This window comes from Nerophis ophidion, linkage group LG19, assembly GCF_033978795.1.
Source record: "Nerophis ophidion isolate RoL-2023_Sa linkage group LG19, RoL_Noph_v1.0, whole genome shotgun sequence".
In the NCBI taxonomy this organism is placed as follows: Eukaryota; Metazoa; Chordata; class Actinopteri; order Syngnathiformes; family Syngnathidae; genus Nerophis; species Nerophis ophidion.
The window spans coordinates 23,026,193-23,047,822 of record NC_084629.1 but is presented as its reverse complement, the minus strand read 5'-3'; the positions used below and the strand labels follow the sequence as shown (position 1 = coordinate 23,047,822).

At 40.9% G+C, this 21,630-nt stretch overlaps 2 protein-coding genes and 1 long non-coding RNA gene across 3 annotated transcripts in view; 2 read left to right on the top strand and 1 right to left on the bottom strand.

Annotated features, from left to right (window-relative positions):
- Positions 1–520: 520 nt before the first annotated feature.
- LOC133538191 (alpha-tectorin-like) lies at positions 521–12,456 on the top strand. Its single transcript, XM_061879574.1, has 18 exons — positions 521–600; positions 2,324–2,406; positions 2,543–2,776; positions 6,392–6,463; positions 6,555–6,657; positions 6,736–6,838; positions 6,927–7,161; positions 7,275–7,449; positions 9,754–9,850; positions 9,953–10,015; positions 10,090–10,292; positions 10,386–10,517; positions 10,584–10,768; positions 10,841–10,989; positions 11,087–11,332; positions 11,448–11,610; positions 11,874–11,969; positions 12,041–12,456. Exons 1-17 carry the CDS (start codon positions 552–554, stop codon positions 11,967–11,969), a joined length of 2,388 nt encoding a protein of 795 aa, XP_061735558.1. The 5' UTR covers positions 521–551; the 3' UTR covers positions 12,041–12,456.
- Positions 9,699–19,849, bottom strand: LOC133538196 (uncharacterized). Its single transcript, XR_009802943.1, has 3 exons — positions 18,479–19,849; positions 11,388–12,962; positions 9,699–11,325 (listed from the first exon to the last, which is right to left on the bottom strand). It is a non-coding gene; the product is annotated as an uncharacterized LOC133538196 (long non-coding RNA).
- Positions 19,018–21,630, top strand: part of itgav (integrin, alpha V) — a 62,648-nt gene continuing 60,035 nt past the window's right edge. Inside the window, exon 1 of the mRNA XM_061879573.1 lies at positions 19,018–19,509. Within this exon, the coding sequence (XP_061735557.1) occupies positions 19,343–19,509 (167 nt within the window). The 5' untranslated portion in view covers positions 19,018–19,342. The remainder of the gene's footprint in view (positions 19,510–21,630) is intronic.

The window sequence follows — 21,630 nt, the reverse complement described above, 5'->3', positions numbered from 1 at the left end:
GACAAAACAGATTCGAAAAAAAAAAAGAGTTTTTTATTTTTTTTATTCGATGTGGTAGAAAATGGACGGATGGATTAGAATCGTTACATCAAGAAATTGTGATTATTCTGAAAATGTAAAGTTTTTGAATGCTCCTAATAATTTGGCTTGTTTGAAGGAAGATTGTTTTACCGTGAATTGATGAATGTGGACCCCGACTTAAACAAGTTCAAAAACGTATTGGGGTGTTACCATTTAGTGGTCAATTGTACAGAATATGTACTGTACTGTGCAATCTACTAAAAAGTCTCAATCCATCAAGCAATCAAAATGTTTTATAAATATCTGCACCATGCCTCCATGGTTTGATTTCACATTTTCGAGACTTATGCAGATCCCAAATGAACAAAAACAGCTATCAATAGGTAAGAGAAGTTGGTTTTGCATAACAGGTCCCCTTTGAAGTGCAACATTTACAGCTCAATTCGTTTTAATTATTCTCTTCTTGCTAAAGACTCCGGAATGTCACATTTGTCTTGCAGGTCTCTGTCAAGGGATTGCTCGTCTCCAACATGTTCCTTCTCCTCCTGGTTCTCACGACTGCAGTTAGCCTGCTGCCAGGTAACCACGGCCACTTCACATTGCTTTGTTCAGCTTGTAGAGGACCAATCAGGGCGAGACGCAAGGGCAGAAGATGGAGGATTTCATCCAGGAGCTATCCCAGCTGACGTTAGGGAGCCAGGCAGAGGATCCGCTGGTCTGGTGGCCATAGTCAGTTGAGGGGAGACTTGTTTTGGGGCGTGAGAAGCACGAGTTAGTTGAGTTCAGTCTTTATTTGAAAGGACAACACACAGAGACATGAAGCTGCTTACATGAATTGAAATATAAAATATCATGCAAACAAATTACAACAATGAAACTAAATGAGTTTGTTTTTTGTCATGTAATCACCAATTTTGTGTGATCAATTTAACAGCACAGATTACACATATTAACAATCATACACATACAAACCAAAAAAGGCAAGATGACCGAAAAAAGAAATAGGCTGAAGCCAAGGCTTATATTTGCCTATCCTATACATTCACTGAAAACTAGATTGCCTGAAACATCAATGTTCAAAACATCTAGGGGATGAAAATAATTGTTGCTATATTTCATAATTTTCCATTATTTCACATTTCAAGGCTTCTTTCAAACCTTAGCAAAGAACAACATGTCTTCCACCATTTAACTCCTAAAACTGGAATACATTTGTATTTTAAATTCGTTCTTGCTTTACATATTTCAAAAATCAATATCCCCGCAAATTATAGTTTTCTCCTCTTAATTTAAATAACCTAAGCATATAAGCTGGAAGGCTGTTGGTCTTTACACAAAACACAATTTGTATTGTTTTTAAAAACATATTATACGAAAATTTTGTACATTGAGTGATAGGTTTATATCAGCACACTTTGTGTATTATTCTAATGACACTTTTTTTAAGTTTAATTATTGGGTCCATGTTTGTTTTAGAAACATTTCCCTAAACTTCAACAGAATACGTTAGATATGGAAAAATAAAACAATTTTGTATTTTTCCCTTTATATATTCCATCTGCGGTTTCCAACATAATTTAAGACCAATTATTATTGCCAAGAACTTAGTTTTATATACTCTATCAATTTCCACTTGATTTCATTTTAAATTGACATCACAATTTGTCGTTGCACCACTAAACACCATAAATGTAGTTTTCTTAGTATTTGATGATAACTTATTAATATCAAATCAATTTTTTAGCTGAAGCAACTCAACCTCTATTATCCTCAACAATTCCTTCAATTCTTCTCCTGAACAACATACATTTGTATCATTTGCAAACATAATACATTTAAATGTATTAGATACTGAACAAATATCATTTAAATAAAGTATGAATAACTTAAATCCCAATACCGCGCCTTGTGGAACAGAAATATTCTATAGACAATACTTCCTCTCATTGACAACTGTCATCATTTGTAAAAACTAACCATGAATTCAACACATACATTTCACAGTACATAATAAAATGTTGTCACACTTGATTGTAACACACATTACGTAGGCACGTGGGTCAAACAAAACACAGCGTCCACACTGTGAGCAACATTGATCGCTCCAAAGCCACTTTTGAAGTTTTGCCATCAATGGAGAATAGTCTGTATGAGGCGTTCAATTCCTTTTTAGTTTTGTATGAAAAGGCGGATTGTGCAAAAGAGGTTATACATTGAGACGAGATCGCAACCCAAGAAAATAGGCTTATCAGACAGAAAGGGGTGGGGCCTGTTGACCGATTAAACATGTCTCCCTGTGCAGGTGTGACTGCCCAATTCGTACGGACATTGAACACCACCAGGTGTCCCATCAAGTTTTACGGAACGAATTACAACACGCTGTTTGTGAGTAGACAACTGACGGCTGTCATCAAACACTGGAAAACTTGAATAAAAAAAATAATTATTATATCTTGGCAGATATAACTCTTAACCTTCGTTCATCTTCAGCCCTGCGCACCACTGCTTTTCTTTCCAACAGATAAACATCACGAACGGCCGAGCCGCGCTCTGCTTCAAGGGCCAATTCGTCAATGGAGAACCAAACGACTGTCTGATTGTTTATCGAGCAGAGGCGAACCGAGGTAACACGGGGGTCAACGCAAATAGCGTAACAACTTCAAACAGTCTGTTTCTGGAAAATCTGCCAACTCTAACGGGGATATCAACGTGCTTTGTACGAGTGCGATTACGCAACAACAACAACAACAACCTGGTGAGTACACTGACAACAATACCATACGGTCGTCCCTTGTTTATCGCGGCCCATGGTAAAGGAATTTCGACAAAGGTTATTTTCAATGAATTACATACTTTCATAGTTAGAGCATGAAAAACTGTTTTCAGAGCCCTCTAACTAAGAAATAACACCCATAGAGTCACCTTTCCACTCGTGACCGGGAGCAGGTGAGCGTCCTGACCGCTAATCACAGGCAGGTGACAAAAATCAGAAGCCATGGCAACAAATAAAATAAACAAGGGTGTTGAAACTAAACTAACCACCAACTAAGGAAATATCCAACTAAAACAAAACATGACCTGGGCAACGGATTATTACAGCTTTTTGAGGTTACGGTTACAAGGAACACTTAATACATTGATAACAAATTCATAAAATCCCAAGTTCATTTAATGTTAGTGAAAAAAATATGAACCTCAAAAAGATTGCGACTTTTGCTGCAACTTTTCTGAAAAAGCTGTCGCAAATTCAGGCATGTTAGACAATTACAATCACTGTGACAGACTCTCACTGTCGTCCGGGTTCCATGGACCACCAAGGACGGACATGACTTCGGCAGTTTTATTACTTTGTTTATTTTTCAATAAACCTTCTGTGCAGGTCGGGTCACTTTTTAGTTCCTCTTTCCTCAAACCGCTCGCTCCTCCGGTTGCTTTTTAGCCGCCCTTGTCTTCGTCTTGCTCTTGGTCGCTTCCGTTCTTCATGCAGTGCTCGCATCTCTCTAACTCCTTCTGCCCCGTCGTTCTTGGCTGCCGCCCTTTTATTCATTGAGGGGAGATTATATAATTGGTCCCAGGTGGGCGATCCATGCACCTGACATTTATCTCGGCGTGAATCCCAGCGCACCCCGCCTCGCCGCTGGCCTGCCGGCCAAGCCTCCTCGCCGCCATCTCGGGGTCGGCCCCGGGGTGCCCTGCCTCGCTGTAGGTCTGCCGGCCACGCCTCCCCACAATCACAAAAAAGCTTTGGAAGGCCTGGAGCTGAGAATGAAATACCAGTGATAGATCTGGGGAAGGTGTACAACTAAAGAAACTCAGATTCTTACGACTCTTTTTGGACATGTTGAATTGTGAAAATGTAACCACATTTCATTTTTGAGTTGGGAAATTGTGTGAGATGTAAATATAAACGGAATACAACGATTTGCAAATCATTTTCAACCCATATTCAGTTGAATATGCCACAAAGACAACATATTTGATGTTCAAACTGATACACTTTTTTTTTGTGCAAATAATCATTAACTTCAGAATTTGATGCCTGCAACACGTGACAAAGAAGTTGGGAAAGGTGGCAATAAATACTGATAAAGTTGAGGAATGCTCATCAAACACGTATTTGGAACATCCCACAGGTGTGCAGGCTAATTGGGAACAGGTGGGTGCCATGATTGGGTATAAAAACAGCTTCCCAAAAAATGCTCAGTCTTTCACAAGAAAGGATGGGGCGAGGTACACCCCTTTGTCCAAAACTGCGTGAGCAAATATTCAAACAGTTTTAAGAACAACGTTTCTCAAAGTGCAATTGCAAGAAATTTTGTGATTTCAACATCTACGGTCAATAATATCATCAAAAGGTTCAGAGAATCTGGAGAAATCACTCCACGTAAGCGGAATGGCCGTAAACCAGCATTGAATGACCGTGACCTTCGATCATTCAGGCGGAACTGTATCAAAAACCGACATCAATCTCTAAAGGATATCACCACATGGGCTCAGGAACACTTCAGAAAACCACTGTCACTAAATACTGTTCGTCGCTACATCTGTAAGTGCAAGTTAAAGCTCTACTATGCAAAGCGAAAGCCATTTATCAACAACATCCAGAAACGCCGCCGGCTTCTTTGGGCCAGAGATCATCGAAGATGGACTGATGCAAAGTGGAAAAGTGTTCTGTAGTCTGACGAGTCCACATTTCAAATTGTTTTTGGAAATATTCGACATCGTGTCATCCGGACCAAAGGGGAAGCGAACCATCCAGACTGTTATCGACGCAAAGTTCAAAATCCGGCATCTGTGATGGTATGGGGGTGCATTAGTGCCCAATGTATTGGGTAACTTACACATCTGTGAAGGCACCATTAATGCTGAAAGGTACATACAAGCTTTGGAACAACATATGCTGCCATCTAAGCGACGTCTTTTTCATGGACGCCCCTGCTTATTTCAGCAAGACAATGCCAAGCCACATTCAGCACGTGTTACAACAGCGTGGCTTTATAAAAAAAGAATACTGGTACTTTCCTGGCCCGCCTCCAGTCCAGATCTACCTCCCATCGAAAATGTGTGGCGCATTATGAAGCGTAAAATAAACCAGCGGAGACCCTGGACTGTTGAACGACTGAAGCTCTACATAAAACAAGAATGGGAAATAATTCCACTTTCAATGCTTCATCAATTAGTTTCCTCAGTTCCCAAACGTTTATTGAGTGTTGTTAAAAGAAAAGGTGATGTAACAAAGTGGTGAACATGCCCTTTCCCAACCACTTTGTCACGTGTTGCTGGCATTAAATTCTAAGTTAATTATTATCTGCAAAAAAATAAAATAAAGTTTATGAGTTTGAACATTAAATATCTTGTCTTTGTAGTGCATTCAATTGAATATGGGTTGAAAAAGATTTGCAAATCATTGTATTCCGTTTATATTTACACCTAACACAATTTCCCAACTCATATGGAAACGGGGTTTGTACCTTAATGTAACTTGTTAAACATGTCTAAAACAAATAAACCATACTATACCAAATTAAAAAATGCACTATGACCTTGACCGATGAGCTTAACTTTTGAAAGTGTTTCAGTATTTTTTGTTGAAAACCTTTCACAAAACAGCACAATATATGTTTTTATAAAATATTGTGGCACAAATGAGGAATTGTCAAGTAGGGAATATTAGCTTTGCTGAAGACTAATCAGCATTAATGAGAGTCTCACTAGAGACTCGACCAAACAGTAAAACGTGGGCAGGGATCTCACTATACAGAACAACAACCACAGTTCGACTGTTAGAGACAAATGGGGAAAAACATGTTACAAAGTAAGTACACACATAAAAACAAGGGTGTTCTCCCTGTGGCTGCGTGGGTTCCCTCCGGGTACTCCGGCTTCCTCCCACCTCCAAAGACATGCACCTGGGGATAGGTTGATTGGCAACACTAAATGGTCCCTATTGTGTGAATGTGAGTGTGAATGTTGTCTGTCGATCTATGTTGGCCCTGCGATGAGGTGGCGACTTGTCCAGGGTCTACCCCGCCTTCTGCCCGATTGTAGCTGAGATAGGCTCCAGCGACCCCGAAAGGGATAAGCGGTAGAAAATGATTAGATGGGAACACACCAAACTTAACTAAAGCAGCTGTCATATTCACAGCGAGGGATGCTGGGAACAAGGAAGTTGAGGGGAATTGTGAAATGGCTCCACCCGGTGCCTTTTCTTGACTCTTACAGTTTCTCTGACACACCCCAATCTTGTGCGGGTGACCCAAGAGGGGCCACGCACAGATTCCCTCACAATCCAACACTTTTGTATCTTTGTCGCAAGCAGGAGTAAAATATCGTCACGGATGGAGTCTAACGATCACATATCTTACCTTAGATCATCATCGTTTTCCGGCAGTTTGGAGATCAACAAGCTGTTCGTTTTAATCTTGAGGACACATCTAACCCGGTAAGGACATGGACGTGATGAAAAACGACTATAAAGTCATTATCTGGCTGGTCCTACATGGTCGGTTAACTCACCCACACCTTCCCGGCAGGTCGAACGTGCATTTACCTTGCTAAACGGAGTGGAAATGGATAGCTTTAACCTCACAGGTTCAACTCCATTCTTCGAGGATTTGAGTGGCTGCAGATACAAAGGTAGTGATGATCATTGCTGAGAACTCTTAGCAGCATCAGTGAACCATGACCTAACGCACTCTTGTGTGTGGTTTCCAGATGTGTTTTACTACCCGAACACCACTACTTGTGACTCGCAAGGAAACTTCATTCATTGTAACGCAACAGCACACCTCGACGCCATCCCTCAAATAAACGACTAGTAATTATTTGATTTCCTATTTTCTTTTGCTTTTGCCATGACTGTGTTGCGTTGTTGCTAATCATGCTGTATCGCCTCTGCCCGTCAGCTGTGTGCAAGGTGCCATCTGCACTGTGACTGGCTCCACAATCATCGATTACTCGGACAACTCCACCTCCGTGGATGATCGCTGCGCCTACACTTTGTTCTCAAATTCAAGCGTCTACGTGGTGGGCGTTTTCAAGGAACGTCGTCGAAAAGACGTCATGTTTTTGGACCGTGTCGTCATCGAGCTGCTGGAGTATGACTACGTCATTCAACTGGGACCAGGTGTGAAGGTTCTGGTAAGTCGCCATCGTCAGCAGATAACTGATCATACAAACGTTTGTAAAAGTTACGGCTTCTCCGCTGTGAAGAGAGGATGTTGAGTGTGTCTGAGCCAGTGTTTGGGATGCAGGTGAACAACACCTATGTGAACGTCAGCAGTGTGGTTGAAGAGCATGAAGGTTTGGACCTCCACCAGGACCAGACTGGAGTCACAGTCACCATTTATCAGTCTGACTACAACATTACTGTCTTTTTTAACGGAGACACAGCTCAGATCCTCCTAACACATCCATGGATGTTGGCAGGTAATATTCTCCTCATTCCCAGCTTTGAGGGCCTCCACTTATGGCCTGATTTACTAAGATCCAAATACCCAGCTAAAAACGGCGTGTGCAAAAAAACTAAATAGCATGTATTATTACTGGGTGTGATCTACTAAAACTGCGTGTGTGGTGCAGACCGCCTTATTCAAATGAAGATATTTCGTGCATACAGGATTTTTACCACAAAGACGTTCATTTGTTGCACATTCATGTTATCACGCACCTACCTTTGTGCGATGCGTTGAACCAGCAGCACACATCTAAAATCCGTAACACCTTTTCTGAATCGCAATCTAGACCAGTCCTGGGCAAATTAACGCCCTGGGGTCTCATGCGGCCCGTTAAGCTTTTTATCTGGCTCGCAGGACATTCATAAATACTTTTTTTTAGATATTTAAGATGGAAAGTGTAGCTGCCATTATGATGTGCAGTCATGTTTTCGAACCACTTTGTAAGTCTTGAACTATACAAAGTATTTTAATGGTTGGAATCTTCGCTTTTGGATTATATACCAGTTACTATGGTAATCTAATTAGTTACTATGGTAATCTAATTAGTTGTGATGGTCATCTAATTAGTTACTATGGTGATCTATGTCACAGCAGCTCAGACGAGCCGCCAAACAGTGTGGGCGGGAAGCGTTTCCACGAACACGGAAGGAGACTTTCACAACAAAGTTGTAAAGTTTAGTGATGTATCAGATATATCAAATTGTAGGTGGGTTTTTTTGTACCCTTTGTGTTCATATTTTACTGTATGTTGCATTTTTGTGGCGTTTCACTTGACTGTAAAATGTGTCGATCGAAAAGGGGGTGTGATGTTCATATTCTGTCAATGCTCAGTGTTTTATCCTTCATAGAAAACTGTAAAATTCCATTGTTTTTTAAGGCGATCTGTCATAACGTTTTTAGCATTGAATCAGACATTATTGTAAGGTTTTGTATTTGTGTTCCTAAAAATAGATTTACCAGCCCCCAGACACAATTTTTTTCGCTAAATGTGGCCCCCGAGTCAAAATAATTGTCCAGGCCTGATCTAGACAACAGAAACATATGCACACTGACACTTCAATCTGTGCGCGAGGCTGTGGATCGCATTACCAGCGCATTCATGCCTCTGGAATCACTCCAATGTAAGAAAATGCAAAATGAAATACATATTTTTAAGTTGGCGATATATTATAGTGATATTATACCTAATTAAAAAAACAACATTAAAATCGCCAGCAGATACCAAAACGCATCAATTGAATTAATTTCATTCAGCCCCTTAAAGTACCAGTCAACTGAAAAACAAGTTGACTGTATCTGCTAATATATGTTTCATTGTATCCATTCAACCATATCCAATTGTATTTAGTATTTGCAAAGTATGTAAAAATACCGCTCATCCTCTTTGCGTTCGGGCTCAAAAATATAAGGTTCTCAGTGATAGTTTTTCCCAAAGTAATCGCTGTTGGCTCTCACAAAGTCTGCTTGATTAGCATTGTTGTTGATGGGGAAGGGATGTGTGGTTCCTCCTGCTACATCATGGATGACGCGATTGGCTTGTTCATTAACTCAAAAAATGGCTCGGGAATCTCCGTGAGATTGATACTATTTTGATCATATCTATTTAATTGCAAGCTTCGGAAGGCTTTTGGTGTCATAAATCAGAGCTATATGATTATAGCTTCAAAACAGAGGCAACTTGTTTTTCCACCCTACTGATACTTGAAGTCTTCCAGCAGGAATATAATTATGAAATGAAATTGTTGAATGGCCGATATGTCTAATATTTTTTATTACTGTCAGTCCAAAATGTTGACACTCACACGTAGGACAGAGGATTCTGGCTGCACTAAATCTGCAGCCGTGTGCGGAACCATCAATGCGCACGTCCTTCCCACACGTGCTAAATAAAACCCAAAATAGTGCTCGCAAATGATTGTGATGAGTGTTTATAAATCACATTGAGTGTGCTCTATAATAATATTTGCATTTTTTCCCACCAGTATTGTGAGCGTTTTGATGATCAGCATATATTTTTTATCTTAATGAAGACCGAGACGCAAAATGTATTGCATGCCTTAATCTGCGCACTTAACAGACGTAATCCACTTTACACACGTTTAGTAGATCAGCTTTGCGTATGTTATCAGGTTTGCATGTGTTTTAGTACACGCAAACTTAGTAAATCAGGCCCTTAATCTTCCAACCAATAAAAACCAGACAGAACTTTTGAAAAGGTTGACTTTTATTTTTAGTGACTCAGTTCAAAGTGATCTCCTTTCAAACTTCTCAACAGAAACTGAAAAAAACATAACTGAAAATTCCGACGGACTTTGTGTAAACTCCAGCGTGGCTTTGAGTGTCATGAAGTCGAATGATTTCAGCTCTGCGGGGTGAGACTTCGTCACTACAGCATCCTGCTGACCGCAACATCATGAATATCAAATGTGTGTGTTTTTTTTGTAACCACCCCCCGCTGTGTGTTCTCTACCTAGCTGTGAGATGCAGTACAGTGAGCCGGCTGACGAATCCATCAATTGCACCACAGTGACTGAACAGTGAGCAGAAACACTCCACAACACAAGCAGCTTCTATTCTGTCTTGACCTTGCCTCCTTCCACCTTCATTTCAGCTGTCAAGTCCTAAACGGCTACGACTTCACCGACTGTCACACGGTTATTGACCCCAAGCCGTACATTTCCGCCTGCAACTATACGCTGTGTCATTATCCAGATGTGGACGGCCTCAGGTGTGAATTTCTGGAGGCCTACGCCCACGCCTGCAGCCTGAAACAGGACCACATGTTGGACGACTGGAGAAAGGATGCCAACTGCCGTAAACCCCCTGTCTCATTAAAACACATTGATCAAGTTAAATCACAACAGAGAGTCTCATGATTCTAATGGTGCTGATGTGTTTGTGTTCCAGCTGCCCCTCAGGCCTTCTGCAATGACACACGCTGTGTTGATCACGAGTTCTGCGCTGACGGCATCAACGGTCAAATCAACTGCTTCTGTCGAGCCATTTTTGCTTCCGACTTCAGGTCCAATGACACTTTAGGTAAGACTGAGGGGTTTGTCCCACATGGTACAAGAAGTGACAAAACAAAGGTGTTCTGATCCACAGGTGATCCGGCGGTCTGCATGAACAACACTGGTTCAATCACTCTGGTTGGTTGTCTCCTGGAGGAAAAAGGCTTCAGATACACGGATTTGCACCTCAATGATGATTCTTGTGGAGGTTACAGAGACATGGACCATATGGTGACCTTCAACTTTAGTAACAGCAACGCCTGTGGGACGGTGGTCACGGTGGGGGTCTCTCTTGTCCTGACACTCCTACTGTTTGTGATCCACGTGTTGAACTCTTGAATGTCCATGCAGGCCAATGACAGCGTGGTTGTGTACAAGAACAGTGTCACTGGATTGAACACCTCTGAAATTGTTGCTAACTTTGACGAATTCCATGTTAACTTTTCCTGCTACCATAACCAGCCAGACGTCCAGAGTGTGCGCTTTAGAATCAAAGACAAGTAAGTTTGAGACATCTGACTTTCATCAATTGCTTTTGAAAACGACAACATAAAGATTGGAGTGCGTGTGTGTGTGTGTGTGTGTGTGTGTGTGCAGCTCTGTTTTCCAGCAGGTGGTATCTGAATCCTGGAATTACACTCTGAAGATGACAGTCTACGAGGACGACCGACACACACAACCTGTGACGTTAGATACAGAAATTCAGTTGAACCAGAGGGTCTGGGTGGAGCTGATGACAGAAGGTCTGGATGACAACCTGGTCTACTTGGTGACCAACTCCTGTTGGGCCACCAACAGCTCATTGCCCAATGAGGGTCTGAGATACGACCTGATCTCTGATGGGTGAGACAAGATGTGTCACTACTGCTTGGAAATGTATCAGTTAAAGTTTACTTACAGCTCTTAGTTAATGAGGCAGGCCAGAAAATCAGATCTGTATGTTCCTGTTTCCGGGAAGTTGTCCGAGCCCTGTGGAGCCCTCAGTGAACGTGATGTACAATGGCGTTGCAGTGTCCAACAGCTTCTCCTTCAACATGTTCTACTTCACTGGAGGAAACTATGAGGTCTACTTGCACTGCAAAGTTGAACTGTGCCCCAACCAGAGTGGAGACTGCCAGCCGGTACTTTGCTTGACATCTTGATTTAAAGCCCAATGCCTGTCTTAAACCTAACCACTAATGACAAAGTAGAACAACATTTCTTAGCCGAGAATTAAAAGTAAGACACCATCTTTCAGTCTTGATAACACCATACTCACATCACCTTACCCCAATCAAGACACACCTCTGTTCATTCAATCCTACCGTATTTTTATAGGCATAAACACCCTCCATTTCCCAAATGTTAGCCAAACATCCTGACCTATCCCAACACTTTGTCTCAGAGTTGTGGTGGTGCTGCAAAGAGAAGACGCAGGGCTGCCAGGTCTGAATATGTTGATGAAAGCCCCGCCCTCATCAGCATGTCCTGGTCCAATTAGGTAACCCACGCCTCTGCTGCTGAGACTAATCCGGTCTGATCACCCAATCCTTGTTTTGCTTGTCTTCTCAGGCTGTTTCCGTAGCGACTAAAATTTTGTGAACCTTCAGAATGATTCCAGACCATGGCCTAATGGGAATTTCTTTTAGAAGCTGAATTATTTTTTTATGAAGCCAATAGTGAACCTTGTGTCTGACTGTCCAATAGTAAACATATTGTATCATGGTGGAGGGAAATTACCTATCAGCAAAGGGCTATATCTATAGTAGAAGTACACTGCTAATTAATCATCACATATCATCACACAAGACACACAATGTTGTGTGTCAGCTTGAAAAATGCATTCTGTGCTGCTGGCCAACCTTATATACACAACCACAATGTATTTCCTGTAGCAAACTTCACTTCCTGTTGTCTTGGCGACATGGTGTTGCCACAATTCATTCCTGCATCCAAAAACAGAAATAAAATACAAAGCTATGGTAAAAGACCTGTTTTGTGTATAGCTGTGGGACAATGTAAATTACTTTAGAAAAAGTGCAAATATTTCTTGCAAATATTAACTCAATAACAATAAAAATAGAGTAGTCAAAAATATTCCTTAAGTAAAAGTACTAAAGTATTTAAGTAGACTAGGGGGAAGGAGATGGCACAACAACAGGAGGTCTAGCTCAATGGGTTTTATTGAGCTCTTGATGAATACGTGGAGTGTGTATGCTACTATAAGTGCACAGGCGAGATTATGTGTAGAATTTAACTAGACAGTATTTACCGGAGGTTGCTGTAAGTGCGTGTTGGTTGTGGAGGCAAACAAGTCCAAAGGGGCTAAGCAAAAAAGGTCTGTGATCCAAGCGATGTCCGTGGGGCTGGAGAGAGACCTCCAAAGGTCCGTGTCCGAAAACGGGGATAGTCGAGGATTGAGGAAGGCAGTCAAGGTCCTGGGGGAGATCCAGAGTGTGAGGCGCACGGCTCACTTCTGAGACAACGGAGACAACTGCGGGAACAAGAAACAGTAGGGACAGGTAAGTACTTGTAACAAGGGAACAAGGAGAGCAGACACAGGAGAGGAGCCAGAGACGCAAAGCTTACTGAGACAAAGGCTACAGTACGTTCCGGCATAGGGTAGTCTGCTGAGTGAGCCTTTATGCTGCTGCTCTTCATCCATACCTGGTGTGCTGATTGCAGATTTCCTCCTGCTGGTCTGCGTGCTGGGGCATGCCCTGCTGTGCTCACAGCAAAGCATCTAAGTGCTCCCGCAGCAGAGGGAAAGGCAGAATGCGTGTGCGCCGTAACAGTACTGCTTTAAAACAGGGGTCTTCAACCCGTCAAACGCAACGTCGATCTTTGGGATCAGTGACAACCTCACCCAGAGAACAGACCCGCAATCAGGCCAGCACTTTGACCCCTGAACACGCATGCACGCCTCTGCCTCCCTCTCTTAAGCCTCTCATTCGCTCTAGACACTGCGGCCACACCCCGGCCCCCAGAGCACACACAGCCGCCCACTTCATACGCTCGTCTAGCAAAAGTACAAAAATAATCGAACTGCAACAATGCAATAAGGCTCATTGTTGCAACGCATTGGACATTTTCTAGTAAACAATTTTAAACAACTCTTCCTTCAACCTCAACCGTCATCGCTCGGCTGCGACAGGAAGCTAACAAACCAAATAGTAGAGTCGTGAACACATTGCTCCAAAGTACGGATTTTGTGTTGATTTATTGGGCATACAAAAGTAAACATTGACTTATGCAAAGGTAGTAATATATGATAAAACTTGGGCAGCAGCTAAAGAAGGACTTATTAATTAATCATTCATTTTATATACAGCATATATATATATATATATATATATATATATATATATATATATATATATATATATATATATATATATATATATATATATACATACATATATATATATATATATATATATATATATATATATACCGTATTCCCTTGAATTGCCGCAGGGCATATAGTATGCGCTTGCCTTGAATTCCTGCCGGGTCAAACTCGCTTCCCAAAATAATTAGCGCATGCTTAGTATTACCGCCTGGTCAAACTCGTGACGTCACGAGTGACACTTCCCCCGTCATCATTTTCAAAATGGAGGAGGCTGATTTCAATACCGGTAATTTGAAATTGCATAAAGAGAAGAAGATTAAGAGCAGGAGTGGGCATTACGTCGATCGCGATCGACTGGTCGATCTCGGAGGGTGTGTCAGTCGATCTCAAGCCAGGCATTAAAAAATAGACATAAAAATGAGCAATCATCAATCATACCAAGACTTCACTTTCGTCAGTTGTTTGACATTCTCGGCACCCGAGGATCTTGTGAGATGACGCTGGCTGCTGCGAGCTCATATTTAAGAAAAAAATCACTAACAGGGCGGACGCAGAGAAACACATTTTATTTCTAGAGACTTCATACCTACTGTCAAAACTCTAAAGACCGACTGCACAGTTCCTGTCTTCACCATAAAAGACCTGTTTCATCCTGCCTGTGCTAACAAAATAAGAGTCTCAGAAAGCTAGCGTGCACAAGCTAGCAAGCTACGGAGTTTGATGCCAATGTATTTCTCCCCCGCCCTCAGCGACCGCTTTCTCACTTGCTTGCCCACCCGCACAGTCACTGACGTCACTCACCTGCTGCCAGACATTAAAGGGCCACACACATATGCTACTCTCATAACAAAGTGTTTAAAAACGAGTATGCAAGTTGGACAAATGAGATGCCAAATCCAACCACTTTCATGTGGTATTGGACAGAAAGGAGGACTTTTTTTTCCCTCCATTTGAAAATGCGGACGTTATCAGCACCACTGTCTAATTCCAATCAATGCAAGTCATCAGAATCAAATACACCAACTTATATTCTTGTCTTCATGAAAGAAAGGAATCTATGTGTGTTAAACATGCTTGTATTATCATTAAACACCATTAACTTGTTAACAAAAATGTCTCTTTCATAAATAAATAAATATAAATTATAAATAGGAATGAGGTAGATCTCCTCGACTTGGTCAATTGAAAAGTAGCTCGCCTGCAGAAAAAGTGTGAGCGCCCCTGATTAAGAGGTATTCAGTAGGATTTAAAGTCCAAGCTTACATCACACTCAAATTTTTACTGCATACCTTTGGTAAGTGCCGATGTGAGAAGAGGTTTTAAAATAATTAGTGCATGCTTACTTTTACCGCATGCCTTTGGTAAGCGCAGGAGTGAGAAGAGGTTTTAAATTAATTAAACCGTTTCGGTACGTGGGTTTCGGTTCGGTGCGGAGGTGAACCGAACGAGTTTCCAGATATATTAAGTAGCGTAAACAATACTCAAAATGCCGGACATTTGAGGCATTTAGCCCGGTCTCCGCTAGCACCGGACATGTTTCCTTTTGTTAGCATGTCCGGTGCTCTATCACCGGACATGTCCACTTTTGCGGAGCTGTCAGGGCAGAGTTTCTTAAATGCCTCAAATGTCTGGCATTTTGAGTTATAGTTGCGTGTATTAACAATGTACGTTCAGGGCTAAGAAGGGGTTAAAAACAAAACACATTGTTCGCACAACACAGCATTCGTGAGGGAGGGGGAGATAGTTATAACAAACGCGCATGCGTCGCCAATTTTTTATTATCTATAGCTGGGGTTTCAAAAGTGTGCCTCGGAGGCCAGTTGCGGCCCACAGCTAATGTTTTAAAGGCCCACGCCATATTCTAAAAATACTATTAAAATAAACAAAAACATAACAGAAGTGAAATAAAAAAGCTAAAAGGTGAAATGTAATTTAGAAAAAGTTGCAATGTTGACTAATAAAACAAAGTTGTTTTTTTTCTTTCAAACTGTAATTGCTCAAAACACAATATTGAATCAAAATCAATGTTATTATGAATTATTGACCTATCCAAGGTTCCCATTACTTCACATCAAACATTCCACTAAGAAAAATATTTTTGGTGGAAGATTTTGCAAATTTGGTCAATAATTACCAAAAAAATTACATTTTTTTTTCTTACTGTACCGAAAATGAACCGAACCGCGACCTCTAAACCGAGGTACGTACCAAACAGAAATTTTTGTGTACCGTTACACCCCTAATATATATATATAGTATATATATGTACATATATATATATATATATATATATATATATATATATATATATATATATATATATATATATATATATATATATATATATAGATGTAAGGCAGTAGCCTGTTAATGTATAAGACAGTACCTCTTTATGAGCACTGGATGTCGCTATTCTTTTGATTTTTACCTGTGGGTTCAGCACACCTCACCTTTTTGTCCCTCAGTGGACACCATAGTCAGAGAGAACTAGGCGCCATCTTTGACAATGTTTTTCTTTTCCACTGAAAAGGTGAGACCTGTTTAATGACTGTCTGAACACTTTATAAGATATTAAAGTTAAAAATGCCCATCCAGCGAATTTGTTGCAATACAGTGTTAGCTAAGGTGTTTACTTACATTTTGATGTGTTTTGAAGAAATGTGCAATTCCGTTTTTGTACTTAAATGTTTGATGTAAGTTGGCCAGTGTGATTAAGAGTCTGAATTGAATTGAATTGAATGGGGTTGTGAAGGATGGCTTTTTACATGTTTATTCTGGTCACTGTGTTTGAACTACTGATTTGTGATTTATTGTTATTTAGCATTTGGGCATATTGAATATTAGAAAGATTTATATATTTTTGTTGACATATGTTAATGTGTTCTTTTGCATCGTGACGCATTTGTAATGTGAATGTTTTTCTTTTCCACTGAAAAGCTTAATGACCAGAGCCAGAGAGGACCACTACTGTGAGCAAATAAATCCAACAAGGTCTCGTCCACAATCCAGAACCACTGTGTCCAGTGTCCAATCTCTCCGCACAACAACCCACCTTATAAACACTAAAAACACAACGCAGGGTGTGTCGAGAGGCAGTGACATTGTGGGTTACATATATATATATATATATATATATATATATATATATATATATATATATATATATATATATATATATATATATATATATACATATATATATATATATATATATATATATATATATACATATATATATATATATATATATATATATATATATATATATATATGTTTATAAACACATATATATTAATAAATATATATATTAGGGCTGTGAATCTTTGGGTGTCCCACGATTCGATTCAATATTGATTCTTGGGGTCACGATTCGATAATATATTAATTTTTTCGATTTGACTCGATTCTCGATTCAAAAACGATATTTTTCCGATTCAAAACGATTCTGTATTCATTCAATACATAGGATTTAGACAAGATCTACCCCAGTCTGCTGACATGCTAGCAGAGTAGTAGATTTAAAAAAAAAAAAAAAGCTTTTATAATTGTAAAGGACAATGTTTTATCAACAGATTGCAATAATGTAAATTTGTTTCAGCTATTAAACGAACCAAAAATATGACTTATTTTTTCTTTGTGAAAATATTGGACACTGTGTGTTGTCAAGCTTATGAGATGCGATGCAAGTGTAAGCCACTGTGACACTATTGTTCTTTTTTTTAATGTCAATGAGGGATTTTTAGTCACTACTATGCTGAAATTATAACTAATATTGATACTGTTGTTGATAATATTCATGTTTGTTCTGTGTCGTGTTTGTGTTTTCTCAATTGCTCGATTTATAGCAGTTCTAAGTGTTGCTGGGTTAGGTTTGGTTTTGGAATTGGATTGCATTGTTATGGTATTGCTGTGTAGTGGTTTGTTGGATTGATAAAAAACAATGTATTGATTTTTTAAAAATGAGAATCGATTCTGAGTCGCACAACGGATTCGATTTGTATTCGAATCGATTTTTTCCCACACCCCTAATATATATACATAAATATATTATTTTTGCCGTCTTTTATTTTTATGTAAAGCACATTAAATTTCCTTGTATACAAATTGTGCTCTATAAATAAACTTGCCTTGCCTACATATATATTTACATGTGTATATATATGTTTTTATTGAAAACCAGAAAACAGAGCAAAGCCGCAATAACTTTGCAAACAACTAAAGACATCCATCCATCTTCTACCGCTTATTCCCTTTTGGGGTTGCTGGTGCCTATCTCAGCTACAATCGGGCAGAAGGCGGGGTACACCCTGGACAAGTCGCCTTATCGCAGGGCCAACACAGATAGACAACATTCACACTCAGATTCACACACTAGGGCCAATTTAGTGTTGCCAATCAACCTATCCCCAGGTGCATGTCTTTGGAGGTGGGAGGAAGCCGGAGTACCCGGAGGGAACCCACGCATTCACGCGGAGAACATGCAAACTCCACACAGAAAGATCCCAAGCCTGGATTTGAACCCAGGACTGCAGGAACTTCGTATTGTGAGGCACACGCACTAACCCCTCTCCCACCGTGGAGCCCCAACTAAAGACAGTCCATCCATATTGCATGCTTAGCTGCAAAACAAAAAACAGTAAAACAAGTCATGCACAAACCTGTAGTGCATTATGGTACATGGGAAATTTTTGTGAGGCACACGCACTAACCCCTCTCCCACCGTGGAGCCCCAACTAAAGACAGTCCATCCATATTGCATGCTTAGCTGCAAAACAAAAAACAGTAAAACAAGTCATGCACAAACCTGTAGTGCATTATGGTACATGGGAAATTTCTAGAAAATAGCTACAATAGTAGATTTGTATGGTTGGGAGAATACATAGTAAACTTAGTGAATAATGTCTTAATGTTAGAATAATAAATGTTTACTATAACGAGAATACAATTGAAATATACACACATTGCACTGTATGGAATGGCCTCAATCTTGTTACCCTGCGTAATGACAATAAAGCCGATTCTGATTCTGAAAATACCATGAGGCTAAAGTTGTAATGTCTTCAGAGGCAAGCCCCAACTGGACGGAAATAAATTACAATTGTTACCATAATAAAGTATCCAGAAGAGGTTAATACCCATGAGTCTTTTATTTTGGTGAAAAATAATCGGATATTGTGTGGGTTACGACGGAGCACAAATTAGCTTGTTGTGACTCGGGGCTGTGGCAAGCCGTCCTACGGTGACACTACTCCATCAACGCCGACATTGACGGCTTCTGCCCCGGCGTCTTCCTTTTCGCCAACTGGTGAAGCGGCCCTTTTTCTTGTCCGAGCTACGCCTCTCAGAAGGCGGCTTCTGTGTTTTCGCAGCTCTCCGGGACACAACTTTTGTGCTGAGGCGGCCGTAAAAGTAGCGTCGCTGTGTTTGCAAGCTAGCTCGGCGGCTAGCCAGTTGGCATCGTCCCCTGCCCGCCTCCTACTTTCGCGAGTCCTCGGGCGGTAGCCGGAGCAGCCGTGGTGGTCATGGCGTTAGGCCGGCCGTGTCATGCGTTCCTGCTCTTGGTGTGCTTGTTCCTCCACCGCGGCGCCTCCTTCAACTTGGACGCCGAGGGACCCTCGGTCTTCAGCGGCCCCCCAGGAAGCTACTTTGGCTTCTCGGTGGACTTCTTCAAATCTCCCATAAACCAACGGTAAGTCCACTTCTGTGATAATGACAAAGTTAACCTGGATAAAGGACATTTTAGTTGTTTTTCCCTCCTTTGTATCCCCTTGCCAACATCTTATACAAGTTACATTATTGCTTAATACCTGTACACAAACGCCTTACTCAAAAATGTGGAAGTCCAACCCTTCCTATTCAACCTCCATCCATCCAATTTCTACCGCTTATTCCCTTTTGGGGTCGCGGGAAGCGCTGGCGCCTATCTCAGCTACAATCGGGCGGAAGGCGGAGTACACCCTGGACAAGTTGTCACCTCATCGCAGTCCAAGACTTCCATTGATTGCCTTCCCTTTTTTGGAGTATCTAAACTTGTCGCCACTCGATTGTTTATGGTAATAACACGAGACAAACTTTAATTTATTCTTTTTACTGCAGCAGCTCGTCATCTTACAGGAGGTACTCAGTTTACGAGGTCTTTGTGAGACATGGAAGATACCTTAAAGGCCTACTGAAATGAGATTTTCTTGTTAAAACGGGGATAGCAGGTCCATTCTATGTGTCATACTTGATCATTTCGCGATATTGCCATATTTTAGCTGAAAGGATTTAGTAGAGAACATCGACGATAAAGTTCGCAACTTTTGGTCGCTAATAAAAAAGCCTTGCCTTTACTGGCAGTAGCAGACGATGTGCGCGTGATGTCACGGGTTGGAGAGCTCTTCACATTGTTTATAATCATAGCCACCAGCAGCAAGTTCAATTCGGACCGAGAAAGCGACGAGTTCCCCATTTATTTGAGCGAGGATGAAAGATTCGTGGATAAGGAAAGTTAGAGTGAAGCACAAAAAAAAAAAAAAGGCGACGGCTCCAGGCGACGGCAGTGTGAGCGATTTAGATGTTATTAGACACATTTACTAGGATACATCTGGAAAATCCCTTATCTGCTTATTGTGTTAATAGTCTTTTAGTAAAATTATAAAGTCATACCTGAAAGTCGGAGGGTAGTGGTGAACGCCAGTGTCTCTGAGAGAAGCAAATGGAGGAGCCAAGATCACAGCTGCCTTTTTGACAGCTGCAGGAGGAGGTCGCATAATCCACTCAAGTCTCCGGTACGAGCCCACTTAATATCACAATTTTTCCATCCAAAAACTTGCTGGTTGACGTAGAGAAACATGTTCGCTTGACCGCTCATTGTTAAAGCTTCACAACAAACAAAGAAACACCGGCTGTGTTTCGGTTTCCAAAGGCAGCTGCAATCCACCGCTTTCCACCAACAGCATTCTTCTTTATAGTCTCCATTATTAATTGAACAAATTGCAAAAGATTCAGCAACACAGATGTCCAAATTACTGTGTAATTATGCGATGAAAAGAGACGACTTTTAGCCGTAAATGGTGCTAGGCTAATATGTCCGCTACAACCCGAGATGTCACAAACACGCGTCATCATACCCGTCGTCATTCCGCGACGTTTTCAACAAGAAAATCCGCGGGAAATTTAAAATTGTAATTTAGTAAACTAAACCGGCCGTATGTTGCAATGTTAATATTTCATCATTGATATATAAACTATCAGACTGCGTGGTCGGTAGTAGTGGGTTTCAGTAGGCCTTTAAAGGCCTACTGAAATGAGATTTTCCTATTTAAACAGGGATAGCAGGTCCATGCTATGTGTCATACTTGATCATTTCGCAATATTGCCATATTTTTGCTGAAAGGATTTAGAATAGAATATCCACGATAAAGTTCACAACTTTCGGTGCTAAGAGAAATGCCCTGCCTCTACCGGAAGTCGCAGACGATGACGTCACACGTGTGGGGTCTCCTCACATATTCCCATTGATTTTAATAGGAGCCTCCAACAAAAAGTGCTATTCGGACCGAGAAAACGACAATTTCCCTGTTAAATTGAGCGAGGATGAAAGATTCGTGTTTGAGGATATTGATAGCTACAGACTAGGAAAAAAAAAAAAAACGCGATTGCATTGGGACGGATTCCGATGTTTTTAGACACATTTACTAGGTTAATTCTGGGAAATCCCTTATCTTTCTATTGTGTTGCTAGTGTTTTAGTGAGTTAAATAATACCTCATAGTCTGAAGGGTGTCTCCACGGGTGTCTTGACGCGCAGTGTCTCAGGGAAGTCGACG

Coding starts and splice junctions, on each gene's coding strand:
- LOC133538191 (XM_061879574.1), top strand. CDS start 552: ATGTTCCTTCTCCTCCTGGTTCTCACGACTGCAGTTAGCCTGCTGCCA. Junction 6,658..6,735: donor GAGTGGCTGCAGATACAAAG/GTAGTGATGATC, acceptor TGTGGTTTCCAG/ATGTGTTTTACTACCCGAAC. Junction 10,518..10,583: donor CAGGTCCAATGACACTTTAG/GTAAGACTGAGG, acceptor TCTGATCCACAG/GTGATCCGGCGGTCTGCATG.